At 37.5% G+C, this 14343-nt stretch overlaps 1 protein-coding gene across 3 annotated transcripts in view; it reads right to left on the reverse strand.

Annotated features, from left to right (window-relative positions):
- LRP2 (LDL receptor related protein 2) overlaps positions 1 to 14343 on the reverse strand; it is a 121875-nt gene that overhangs the window by 100827 nt on the left and 6705 nt on the right. For all 3 annotated transcript variants that reach the window (XM_071811024.1, XM_071811025.1, XM_071811023.1), the window contains exons 2-3: positions 2520 to 2627; positions 218 to 340 (exon numbers count right to left, since the gene is read on the reverse strand). In XM_071811024.1, coding sequence (XP_071667125.1) covers positions 218 to 340; positions 2520 to 2627 — 231 coding nt within the window. The remainder of the gene's footprint in view (positions 1 to 217; positions 341 to 2519; positions 2628 to 14343) is intronic.

Below are 14343 nucleotides of genomic sequence, written 5' to 3' on the forward strand. Positions count from 1 at the left end.
CAGTAATTTTCAGATTTCAAGAACTGAATATGTCTTTTTGGACATGTTTTATCTGTTTCCATTTTCAGATTATTTCATTTCTAGAAACTACTTTAGGGAGACTCTTCTGGTAAAAGCTGTACTTACAGCAGGCTTGTTTCTGTACGTTCTCAATATGCTACTATGTGAATTACCTTATTTCACAAAGCTGGTATGACATTAGACCATAAATACTTACGACATTGTTGATGCTCATCTGAGCCATCTTCACAGTCTTCCTCATCATCACAAACCCATGACTGCGGGATACATTCACCATCAGTCTTACACTGAAACTGATTTCCCTCACAGGTAGGTTGTGCTAGTGGAAGCAATGAAAAAAAAAAAATGTCATTTCACAGACATATAGGAAAGTACTTTCAAAGAAAAGAGTTAAATAAGGTAAAAGAAGACTTAAGGTTCAACTGTTGATTGACTGCAACTTCCACTAAACACATGAAGCATTTGACAAATGAAAGAAAATGGACCAAGCAGGGAGGGGAAAGTGAGCCAGCAGAAGGATGCTTGAAGGCAAAATTTAGTTTAGTGAACTCCTGCGTGTGAATCGTCAGTTTTGTATCCTCCCCTGGAGAGACAGTTTCCTCCATAAGGCAGGTCACAGCAAAAGCTTAAGGCTCTGAACTGCCCCTCTGGCAGAGCCTCTTTTTTTTCCCACTTACACATGGAATTATGGCAGCTTCCCCAATCTCACAGGGGTCTCACAATTGCTCTCACTTCACCTCAGGTGCTCTGTCCTTGGTACAAAGGTCTTTCAAAACAAGCTCAAGACCCTTCCCTGTGAATTCACGAGGCAAAAGGGAGCATCAGGTCAGAACAATGTGAATGTTGTTGCCCCAGCTCCACTCTGTACTTTTCAAATAGCCAAATGACCCAGAGCCATCAAAGAGAAAGATCAAAATAAATGTTTGAAACTGTGTTACTGTTTGCTCCATCCCTAGTTAATACACCTGGGAAGAATCACATGGACAACATAGTCCACTAGACAGGACTCTGGTCTTAATAATCTTTTTTCTCAGGACCATGGTTTTGCGGTACTGTAAAGTCAACAAGAAACACTTTGTGCTCATGGGATGATACACAAGCACAACTAGCAATGTAAACAAAGCATCAAGAGAGAAAATCAAATCACTTTGTAGATTTAGAGAAGTATGAAATTACATTAGAAGTAAAGTAATTAGAGGGATAAAATTGATCACATACTACAGAATGCACTTTGTGCATACTTTTCTCAATTCTTGTTTTAAGAACTGAAGAATAATCTTGTAATAGAATTTTAAACTTAGGTCAGTTTTAAACAGTTTAAAACCATCTTCCTAGACACTTACGTGCCCCAGTACCTATAGCACATTAACACATTGTTTTTAAAAGTCCAATTAACTGAAAAAATCTGAAAAGATTCATTTTCATCTTCCTAATTCATCACATGTATGAAAATGAGAACAACTAACTTCATGCTTATGATAAACATAGTAGGTGTCAGGTTGGGGTTTTTATTATCTTTCACGAAGTCAGTGTGAATTTTACCCACTCCTTGTTCAAAGCCGAACCACTTCTTCCCAGTTGCAGTTCAGAACTAAGCTGCAATAGCAAGCTATAGGACAACAACGTTGTCTTATCATTTTAAGGCATTCTTCATGCACAACTGCACTGGGTTTTGGAGCTAACTAAAGTGCTAAGTAACAAATCAAACTGCCAAGCTGTGTGAACGATTTCCAGCTATTATATGGCTCAAGCAGCAAAGAAACAATCCAGTGTGAAAAGAACCAATATAAATTAGTCTTTTTCACTCCCCATCAGCTGAGGGGCAAAATCTGGCCTAACCTAGAATTTGGCTGATAATGACACCAGCCCACAAGAACTCCACACTAGAACTGAGAAGTTAAAATGCAGATGAGTTCCTGAAAACAGACTATGGAGAGAATTTCTTCATTTTCACAACTTCTTCACATTCAGCTTGAGAGAATCTTTTGCCATGGATATTACAGCCCATCTGAATGCAATTGTTGTCCCTGAACTGCTGACACTGAGAATAACACGACAACTAACCGAGACTGCATTTCAGGTGCAGTAGGTACAGCTTGTCATCTAGGGTCTGAAAGATACAAAGATTAGGAGCTCAAGTGATGCTGGTGGTAGCTGTACATACATCAAATATTCAGGATTACTGCAATAATAGAATACAGTACACTTCTACACCCACATAGAACCTAGCCAATTAGTCATCAAATGAAACGGCATTATTGGACACTCAGAATTTTAAGGGACGGCTAAGTCAGAAGTTGAGCACTTGATTTTCTGACTACCAAAGCAAACAGATTCAAGAAATAGGATTCTTAAGCAGATTCTCCAGTAATCTCAAGATAACTAGGCGTTTTCTCCCCCTCTAGTATTCATTCTAGTACCACAGGTACATTTGAGCACATTGGGATCTCAGCATTTCTTGTGTTACAAAAAAGCTGCTCTGTAGTTATTTCACTTACGACAACCAGCTTCATCTGTGTCATCCGAGCAGTCTCTAGCCCCATCACACCTCCAGTCCGCAGGAATACAGCGACCATTGCCACAGCGGAACTGCCCACGCTCACACCCTGTGGTAAAGCAAAGCAACAAGCAGGTTGGTAGTACCAGCACATAAAAACACAGTGGAGTGAGCTGTCAAACAACTGTAACCTTAGAGCATGGAGAGAAAATACAATAATAAAAAAGATAAGGAAGTATATATACACACATATATAAAATTGGGCCAAATCAAAATTGCTTAGATGTCTACACACCCAGTCAACCAGAATAAAAGAAAGAAAAGAACCACCTCTAGGTTGCTAGAAAATTCCCATAATTTTAATATATTTGCATATTATCCAAAAAACAACAACAAAAATAACCTAAACAAGTCTCAGAGGAGCATCTACACTATAGAAACCTATTTAGCAGGAATAAATCAATTTAAATTCTCAAGCAGTATAGACCTGAATAAAGGTAGGACATCATTTCCCACATTATTTCTAAGGGATAAATGTGCTCAACATTAGTCTTCTCCAGACACTCTAAGGATTTTAAAAAATAATAATAATCCCCTTAGTTGAAGTAGAAATCTTTTTTCAGCAGTGACCTGCTTGAAAGTATAGAAAGACCTCAGTTTTATTTTGTTTTCTTAATAATGTCCTAATATTTAAAATCTTTCCTCTGAAGTACAGGAAAGTATGTCTTCAGTCAATATTTGAATAGCAAATAATTTTAAAAGAACTTAAGCTTTCAGATATTTATGGTTGATCAGCAGCTATCCTGCTGTCATTCCTCCTGCTTGACCTACTAAGGATTAAGACCTGATAAAGCAGCATTCATTCCCAGGTGTAAATGCAGCTGGATCAGGCCTTTATTAGAGTCGACTAATGAAATCTCTAGTCCCATAGGAAAGAGAAAACGCACTGTTTATGGCCTTCTGTTGTGACTATGGCCTCATAAAAAGGCAGTGAACAGTTTTATATGTCCCCAAAACAATGAACTATAACATAATTATGTTCAACCAAGCTCTGCTTCATGTTAATCTGTTGTCAGCACCTCAGAGAAGGGAACACTGAAAAAAACTGAGGTATTAGCAAAGCCCAACTCTGAAGAAAAAAAATCCTGTTTCCTGATTTAATTAACAGCTGTATAATTAAAACTACATCTTTCAATTATTCCAAGTGGTTTGTCCAGAGAAGATAATGTCAGTATGCATAAAACACAATCACCTACTTTTTGAATTCGTGATGACATAAATAACATGCTACCTTAACTTTCATGTAAAACCAGGCATATCAACACTGTCACATAAACACAGTTAAGTGATGTATTCCTAAGGGATATAGGCAAGCTACTTTATGCAAGGAATGTTCAAATCTGATTGTCTGGTAGTGACATCCTGATTTATAATGTATCCTGCAAATGGTCAAAAATTTCACTTGGATAAATGGTGGTACGGAGTGGTACAGGAGTATGTTCACCCAAATACCTTCTATAGACTAATGCATGATGGTGGTTGGTGGTGCAGGTCTGGGGTTGGTGGTGCAGGTCTCTTATCAACTACCTTTAAAACACAACAACCTCCCTTGCAAAAATGCCCTGAAGGAATGTACAAGTTCACTCTGGAATCCCAGGCCCTCTCGCTGAATTTTGCCCTACAGAGCAACATTTCCATTAGAGATTAGCAGTTAAAGCTCTAATAAACACAACACATAAACCACCATTTATCAGTTGGAATCACTATGCAAAGCGAATACTAAATCTGCTTGCATACATAGTATATTATTGCTATTCAAAACCACTGAAACATTCATAGCCACTTAAAAAGAAGTTACAATACAGAATTTCTAATGAAATAGACACTTATAAACAAGTAATATGAGCAATTTGTATATTATTTGTAAATAACAACTAGCCAAAAAAATTAAAGCACTATGTATAACACTGCTCATTTATCTCCTCTATCTTGTATTAACTTAGTATAGTTAAACATATCCTTACAGTGATAAAAATGAGGAGATAACACTGATAAACTTTTTAGAAAGTGCTATAAACATAGCAGCCTTCGTACAGTATGAGAAATTGTAACTGAATGTTAACAGAAAACCTGCAAATCATGCAGCTCTATGCTCAGTAACACTTTGCAGAACTACAGTTCAAGTTGTTCACACCTACAAACAATAAGCACTGTATCAATGTCCATTTACACAATTCTTCCGCAGATCTGCTATAATTAATTGAATTATGGCATTAGGCTTTTCAAATGTTGTCTTCCATGTTTACTTATAAATGAAGACAAAACACCTATAAAAATACAAAAGACTGATACTTTACTAATCACTGTTTTGTATTATCTTTAGAACAAATAAAATTACATAGCAGAAAACAATGTTAATTCATTAAAAATACAGTCTTTGAAAATAAGTAATATGGAAGAAGCGAAAGTTATATGCAGTATCAAGGGCACTTCTCACCAAGGTTCTAAAAAGCCTCTGTTTCAACTGCGAACAAAAACAATTCTAACCTTGATAAAGTCTTCAGGGGAAAAATGCATAATTACGTAATTACTGCTATGAATACCCAGGAGAAATATCCAGAATGAAAGAAAAATAACCATATCAGCAATAACCAGGTTTGTTACTGTAGACAACTACAGAGACCATTCGCTCAAAACTTAACTGAACACATTCTGCTACAAACAAGTACTGGAAAACTATAAGATTTGAAGAACTGTGATTTAGTTACTATGAATTTAGTTCTAGATTTTAAACTGTATTAATTTAAGCAAAAATGTTGCAGGCATTATTCAATGCAATGACCCGCAAAGGATGCACATGGAGCCCGACAGAACAATTTCCAGTGGCACAGGCTGTGCCACGCCAGCCAGCGGCGCCTGCACCAGCAGGGGCAGGGACTCTCAGATGACAAGGGGCATCCCCTTGGGTTTTGCCTTTATTTGAAGCCTAGATTCACTGAAGAATTAGTACCTAGCAATTTTATGGAAGACTCTGCTTTCAATAACAGATTTTTTTAATGGCAAGACAGCTGATGAATCAGTCAGACACTGCCAAAAATTAATATTAATGAGCTAATTTCCATAGAGATTCTGATATACTCTGACAGAGGCTGATAAAACCAGACATCTCTCTCAGGCAAACAGAATCCTTTTAGTGGGATTCCTGGAGGAAATAACCACTGAGTTTAATAACAAGCAATAAAACAGATAGTGTTCACTGTCATGCTTTCAATTTGCTAAAAGAGAAGAATCTAGGTGACATCTGAGAACCCAAAATGTGTTGCTCTATTTTTACTACAATTCAATTTTAGTCTTCTGACTGTGATTAAAGCATTACTAAAATATGGGCTAAAAATGCATGGCAGACCTTATGAATTGCACCAGAATATACATAAAAAATAATCTGTTATTTTTTAACAAAAATAATTTTGAGATATAAGATCTGTTTCGACTGTTCAACAGGAAAACACCAAGGAAAAACTAAATATATATCATGTTTAATACAAATCAGTCTAGTACTGAAAAATGCAAACCAAAGATCAGGAGCATACTTATTTGTCCCAATATGTTTGTGCAGAAATACTTAGATTGAGAATTAAAGCTTGAAATCAATCCTCTTGTACTAAAACCATAATTTTATGTTTAGGTTATAATGGAAACCAATACTGCCCACTCTCTGCCATTTTGCATTACTTTAGACTCCTTTCAGTTCCTCTCTGAACAGTTCTAGTCTTTCCTGGTTATTTCGTACATTTTCTATAATACCTGCCTATTCAACCTTGAAGTCTCTCATACTTTTAACTACAACTCCACACCTGCTGAATTATAGTTATGATTCACAGAGAAAGGGCACTGTGACTGTCTATTCTGACTATACAGAATGGGCCAAACCCCCTCATTCGTTTGTTCTTCCTGCTGCTCACAAAACCTTCGAGAACTGCTAACACCTCTTTAACAGTAAAGCTTGAATAAAAGATTCAAAATTATGAAGAATGCATTAAGCCCAGGGTAGATTGTACCACTCTCAAACTGTCCACTCAAAAATGAAACTTCCACTACTGTGATTACTTCAGGAATCATCTCTCTCAACAGATTTTTTGTGTTTGAAAGACTAATGTTCTTCAAGGCCATATTTTTTCAACTGAACAGTTTCACCTTTAACACATCTGCAGTTTTTCAACAAATAAGTGCAAATGGACTGTACATTACAAGCCTTTTACACATAAATTTTACAAAAAGAAAAATAAATGACAAGCTTTCTTTTCTCCCTTCTGCCTTCCAACAAAGGGTTCTCTTTGTTCCCATTCGGCCCCCAAACAGCACAGCCACTCCAGTGGCCTTGCAGGTAGAAGAATCCTGGAGAATCACCTTCCATGCGCTTTGATGTCAGAGTTTTGCCTGGCTTAATTACATGTCAAACAGCCTGAGGTTTTGGAATGCTCAGGGAGGGGAAGCTGAACCTCTGGAAATTCCATCTCTCTTCTACCACACTAATGAAGAAAGAAATAAAATCCATACTTTAGGAAAAAACATTGCTTACTATTGTAAAATGCCCTGTGATACTGAAAAGTAGTATTCTGTTAGCAATTACAACAGGCAAATGAACAAAGATTATTTCAAATATAAAGAAAAACAGAGATTGATAAAACTATGCTGAATGTTGTATACCTTGAGACAATATTTAACTTTCAGTCTTCCGACACTCTGTAAACTCCATTTAATACAAACTATTCAGATTAAAGAAAACCCACAGACCTCACAAGTATTTACAGGTATTACAGAAAGCAGTACAAGATTTGTCTTCAGTCTTCAAGATCTTGCAATATAAAATGCCTTTTGTACCTACATGTCTCTAAACTAGATTATATTAGAGAAATAATTTTAACAGACAACATCAACCAAGAGACAAATGTGAGTCTGCACCAACTTTCCATGATGGCAAGATCTCTGTATAAAGATGGATAGGTGGACAGGAGACTAGTCAAGGGACAATCTGAAGGTACCTGAGAAACAGAGTTACAATGTATAGGATTTCTATTGCTGAATTATCATCCAATTATATAGTATAACCAGATTATAACCAAAATAGCACCTACAGACTCAGCAGTTAATCAAGGACTCTTTGTGCTTTGCACTGTACAAAAACTCGGCAAAAAAGAAGGGTCATAATCCAGATAGTTTGCAGCATAAAGGTAACAGGCACTTGAACTCACTTGGGTGCCCCAAAGCCACCAGGCGAAGGCCAAAAGGTGCCGTTCTTCCATTCGCCAATGCACATTCATATTCTACAGTGTCTTCAGTAGGCATGCTCAGTTTTGCGGGTACATTCATTAGACAGCACAACAAACAAGTCATGTACAGCTCGATCCTTCCTATGGAGGGGCCTCCAACCTTCCAACAACCAGTGTTGGAAGGATTCCTAGACAGAGACTCTTTCTCTAACGCTGGTGGTCTTTAAGAGCGATCCATGCACTACTCTTCACAAAAGTTCTCTACTCTGGGTTTGAGTCTGTTTATTCTTCTGAATGCCAACTACACCATGTGATGCATGTGCAGAAGTACTTTGTTTATTTAATTTAATTGTTTTATTATGCACTCCCCAGCCTTCAAGAGAAGATGGAGACACTTGAGAAAACTTTCTGGTACATAAGCCTTACAGATTATTGGGGAGGGGCGGCACAGATGTGGAAATGAGAAAAGGACTGAACTTGAAGCAACAGATTTGGTTCTCTACTGACAATAATTGGAGTAAGCGAACTAGCACTTGCACAGATTCCTCAAAAATTAGCAGAAAACCACTGATGACAACAATAAAATAGCTTTTACTCCACCAAACAGTAGAAAACAATACTTCTAGCCATTGACTCCTAAAATCCACCCACATGTAGAACTTTTTCTATTATTTGATTATAAATAGAACTAATATCAGGAGGGTGAGAGGAATTAAAACAGAAGAGAAACTTAAGTTTAATTTTTGCTCATTTGTTTCTTTCTCTAAGCCTACCTGAATATGCAGAGTCTGTTTCCATCTCATGAATGAGCTAGGTGTTCCATATTCAGGGGAGAGGAAATTTTGAGTAAACCATACCCTGAGGTTCAGTGGAATGATGGGGATCTGAAGCTGTAATAAATAGATCTCGCCTGTCAGAGTAGAAGCCAAAACCTACATTTTGAACTTTTACTCACTGAGTAAAAAATTCAAGAACAAAATTGGAAATCCTGTCTTTCAGTATGGATTTAGAAATACCATCTTTCACTGCAGCAACAGCAGATTTTTATGGTTTCCTTTTCAAAATCACTTGCCAAGAAGTGGGGGAAGAAAAGAAGTCTGGAGACAGCAAAAGCTACATTATATTCTGTGCTTTATGTCTGTATGTTCTTGCACATACAGACACTTGTCAACTAAAATCACTGTTAAAACTAAAGCTCTCATTTTAATAATGCTCACATGCAAACTCTTTCACAAAAATACTTAAAATTAGTGTATTCTATGTTAAACTATTTGTTTTCCGTTAATACAGTTATAAAAGGACTTCAGATTCATTTCTGCTAATGCCTCAACATAAATCCAATAATTACAGAAATTTAGGATTTTAATCTACTGAAACTAAGCATGAAAGCTTTCCTGCAAAGCAAAAAGGGTTCAAGTCTCCTGCAGACAACAAGTTCAAAGGAATGACACTGTAAATGCCTCCTAGCAACATTAAAGATATTCATAATCCTCATCCTCTCTACCTTACTTTATTAATTGAAAAAGCAATGCATGCAAACAGCCTGATAAAAATAGTTTATAAATTCATTTTTAATAAATCTATTCTTTTTATTTTCAAGTGTAAGCCTGGACTAACAAAACTAATAATAAAGAGAACAAGACGCTAATTTTCTGAGAAACTTCTCCGAAAAAACCCTCAGGTTTTCATGGTTGTTGTTTTGTTGTGTGGTTTTTTTTTTCTCTGTCTCTCAAAGCTCTGATAGTCAGAACAAAATAACTATGGTTTCTACATTATTTCTTTAAAAACAGCCATTCTGGAAAAAGTAAAAAAAAAAAATCAAGTTATACAGTATTGTAAAATTATTCACACTGATCCTAAATGTAAAAAAAAATAAACTTCTTAAGCATAAAATCATGACAGTTTCTTCATCATACACACTCACAAACAGCACGTATCCACACTGCGTATCTTTACCACCATAAAGTACTATAAACAAATTAATCAAAATCAAGTTCCTTTACAATGTTGCTTCAACGCATACACTTTAAAAAGCAATAAATGAACTCTTACTGTCTTCCTAGTCCTCTAACAAGGTAGGAATAAGAAGTAATCCTTTTAAGCAAGGGCTAACTCTAATAGACAGGAGGTGATACCATTTTCTACTGATAAAGTAAAATATTCCTTATATTGTGCAGACGTGGCTGCTTCTTCTGTTTAAGTCACTATCAAATTTATTGTACTTCAGTGATAACTGATAATCAGCCACTAATTGTTACTGGACACTTCCTTTAACCCCAACTGCATATAAAGTATTTTCTAAGGTGAGACTAATGAAAACTATTTGTACTCCTTTCTTAGAGAAGTCAGTGAGGTTACTAACTGTATGGCCAAATTCAAGAGAACCTGGATTTGCAGTACTGAAAGATTCGTCTTCATAATATAAAAAATGGATTAAAGACACATCACACGTAAAGAACACATTCCACACTAAATTGGATAACCTCAAGCAGTTAGGTGTGTTAATCCACATAAATCAGTTGTGATTGTGTTAGCTGGCCCTGTGGATCTCTAGGGAAGCACGCATTTCTGAGCCTTCCAAAATCCCAGAAGCTTCCTTTTCATGAATGGCACATTAAATATGCAAAAATCTGTTCTAACTGACCAATTGACATAAAGAGGAAAAAGAACAAGCAAACACAGTAGAAATAAAGACACCCCCCCTCCGCTACTCACAGAAGGAAGCATCCCAAGCATTTTCATAAGAATGAACCTTGCTAATGGCCCCAAGGCTGCTGTAAAATTACAACTGGGTAACAGAGCAGGGAGGAATATGACCAAAGGAGGTAAATCTTCAAGACTAGGATGTATTTACAACTACACAGTATGTAGAAAACAAAACAAAAGAGTGCTTAAAAAACTTAGATAGAACATGTACAGTACGTACCACTGAGAAAGTCCAATAGATGCAGTAGCAAATGATAAAACCTTCTCAGGAAGCTATTGTGTTTTTGAGAGTTGTACTGTTTTTTAAATAAATTTTTCAACCAATCTGCTCTCAAAGTTAGACCCCGTGCTGAGATGGTGAACTGCATTCAATTTAGTCATGCTCTCCTGAAAGCTGATGAGTCATTGCAGCACTAGGATTGGAAGCCTCTTACTGAGACTCATTCCAGTTTGTGACAGTGAAATTGTGTAATTTTTTTCTATTTCTTTTGTGTATTATTGCTAGATTGAAAATTGCTATGCAATCTAACACTTTGTCAAATCATAAACCTTACTGGAAAATTCTTCCACAGGTTAATCACTGAAAAATGAAACTTGTCATGCAAAAACAAACCACTTTCCCTTACAGATAATAATCACAGTAAGCACACAGAGTGAAAGCTATTTCTCTCTTCCCACCACAGAACCCATATCTATAACAAAATTCTTCACTACTTGAGTAACACCATCATGCTTAGTGGGACTCTCAAGCAAAAAAGATAATTTAAACTGTGTCCCAAAGCTTTACAGGGATCATTTTGCACTTCAAAAAAAAAAAAATCATCATGTACAGTCATCCTTTTGCACTTCAAAAATAGCGACTGTTACTTGTTGCAAACTAACCGTGTGAGAACATTTTCAGAAAAAACAGAAAAACTAAGGTGTCCATGCACAACAGACAGATCATATGCTGCAAACATCCTGTATGGCTAGATAGACATTCTAATGCTACTCACTACTACTGCCCGTGACATTAGGAACTACATATTTTGCTTTGGATGCCTCGACACTCACCACATTTCTCCCTTAATCAGCAGTGACTCAGTTTCAGTGAGCAGCTGAGAGCTATGGATGGTCGCTCCTTATCAAGCTTCTTGAACCGGAAATTCCGTGTGCTAAGGCAAGCCTGAGTAAAGGAAGGATCAATTGAACTGAAACAACAATGTTGTCCAGTGTGCTTGCACAAAAAGCAACTTTACCTTAATAAACCTGAAAATGACCAATAACAATGAAATCAGCCATGGTTATTTGATTTCTAAATGTGGTATATATTCTTCATATTTTTCAGTTTAAAAAATTTTTTTTAAAAAAAATCCTTTAATCCAAATAGTAATGAGTTCATCAAATTAAAAAGGTAAAGTCCCTAAATTCATCAGAAGAGGATAAATAGAATACATATCTCCCACAGAAACACTACCCTTCCTGTCAGCCCCAATGGAAGCATTTTATTTAGATCTCTCCTAACCAGACAAACTCTACAACTGTCAGATTTACTCACCCTTTTGGATTTATTAAGAATGCTTGATTCTGCTGACACTTCCCTTCATCGGTGGTTGCTGGGCATAATATTTTAAGTAATTCTTTAAATGACATTTGCTACCTCCTGTAAGCAGCATTCCAGGCACAAAGGTGAACAGCAGGGAAAAAGGGTCCCCTTGCTCTACCCTGTGTAGCTGGGTAAGCCCTACACTTGCTGCATCCTTGGAAACACATGAGCAGACAAGTATAATACTGCGTACAATGTACTTACTGCCAGCAGCAAGCACGCAAAGCCACAGGAAAGGTGCACGTTGTCTCCCAAGTTACACAGTGGTAGCAAACATGACATAAATTACACTGCCCATGGAACTGCAGGCATCTGCCTACAGACTAGCAACCTTCAAATCATATTCCCTTCCTCAAAGCATCAGTCTTTCAAAATGCCTGCTAGGCATAAGATTGGAACCACACCTGCTCTACTGCCAGCCAACAAGTCAAGATCTCCAGAGAGAATGTTTAGTGACCACAATCTTCCCTTAACTGGGTGATAATTTGGGTCTCTCTGTCTCTACAACATTATAAAATTGCTTGGGATTTAAGTCTCTGAGAATTGTATTGGACATCTGAAAAAAAAAAAAAGGCAATTGATTGCTAAAAAATGGTGAAGAATAGTTTCTGTTACCTAATAGGTGATGAAGTCTTAAAATATTAGTATGGATAAAGTACTTAATCAAGGTTGGAGCTTTTACCTCTCAAGTAATTTAAATTTTGCTACCAATTATTTCACTGATTTTAACTATTTTTTTATTTCTTTTTTCATCAAACAAACCAAGAGACACACAAATTTCTAAAGGTTTTAAAGTTCAGCTTTAAAGTTTCATTATACTTTGTTTTTTCACTGCAAGACAACCATTTTATAGTACATTCTGTGGCAGCCTTAATGAAGTTTAAAACTGCAAAACTGATAAAAGCTAGTAATAACAGCATTCTTGCATTTCCACTGTTAGATTGTCATTTTTTTCGATCGCCTACAGTTAGAACACAAATTCCATGGCACAATATCACTTCTGCAAGCACCAGAGGAGCCTGATTGTTGTTGTTGCCCTCTGTCCTCAGGCAAAGTTTCTGGTGAAGCAGATGGATGGACAGCCTCACCAAAAAGATGAGCCACAACTGAGCCACAGCTGCGGCTCTGCTCAGGTTTCCCATTGGTTCAGTCAACAGAAATTTATCAAGGCTCAGATTAACGACTAAAGTAGCTGCAGTTTAATTACTCCACTAAATACCTGTTATGTACTGCACAGGGAACAAAAGGATGTTTAGTATTTTGCTACACTTACAGAATATTAGGAACAAAAATTCATTGTCAGTGAGGCTTTAAAGTGCATTCTGTGGCTGACTTCTTACAGAAAAGTCAAAGCTGCAAAGCTAATAAAAATAGCTCCTATATTCATATGGAATACACCACAAACTTTGTCACTTATTTCAGACACAAACTGTGGCTCGTTTGTTTCACGTGAAATGGTTTAAAAACCTGTTAGATCTCATAGTCGTAAAAGTTACTTTTATTAACACAGCTAGAAGCCCAACAAAAGCTGCAGCAGCATTCCACGTGCTTGGTTATCAGCCAACTCATTTATTGCATTGCAGGTTGAGAATAGCCCTACAATCCTGCTCAGAAGTGAACACGTGAGCAGTCCCATTCAAGTGAAGCCATCTGTTTACACTTGACAACTTGACAAAAGGGTTTCCCGCAGTGCTAGCACTGGTTCACTATAGCCCTGGTGGGACCACTCTTGCAACCAGCATGCTGGCCAAGCACTGCCTGTATGTTCCCAGCAGTAGCCCTAAGCAGCGGCTGCATGGCCAGCTGAGCCAACCCACTGACCTTCTATAGCAAAAGGGGTCTCTCTCGCCCTCTTTCCAGCTCCTCTCCTACTCCCACTTGATGCTAAGGTTCACTTTCACACTCCAGCAGCTACAAGACCTTTCTGCATGCTGCTCTAAATCACCAAGCCACCAGGAAACCACCTAATTCCCTAGGCCTGGTTTAATTTTCCTCCAGGTTTGTAAGGGCAAGCAGCTCACAGAGAGATCTGCAGAGCAGAGGTGCTGGTGTAAAGCAGAAGCACGAACTCAAGGCTTGGCAGCAACATGGGAATGGGACATTGGAGGACAGAGGGAAGGAGAGTGGGGCTGCCTACTCCCAGCAGCAGTGAGCTGCTCAGCTGGCTCATCACTGCTCAGGAAACTGGACCTTTGGGTGACAAGGTATGATAAGGGCTTGATCAGCTCTAGATGGGGTTTCCCACTGGTGTTGAACGATGTGAA

Source organism: Patagioenas fasciata, chromosome 7 (genome assembly GCF_037038585.1).
Source record: "Patagioenas fasciata isolate bPatFas1 chromosome 7, bPatFas1.hap1, whole genome shotgun sequence".
Classification (NCBI taxonomy): domain Eukaryota; kingdom Metazoa; phylum Chordata; class Aves; order Columbiformes; family Columbidae; genus Patagioenas; species Patagioenas fasciata.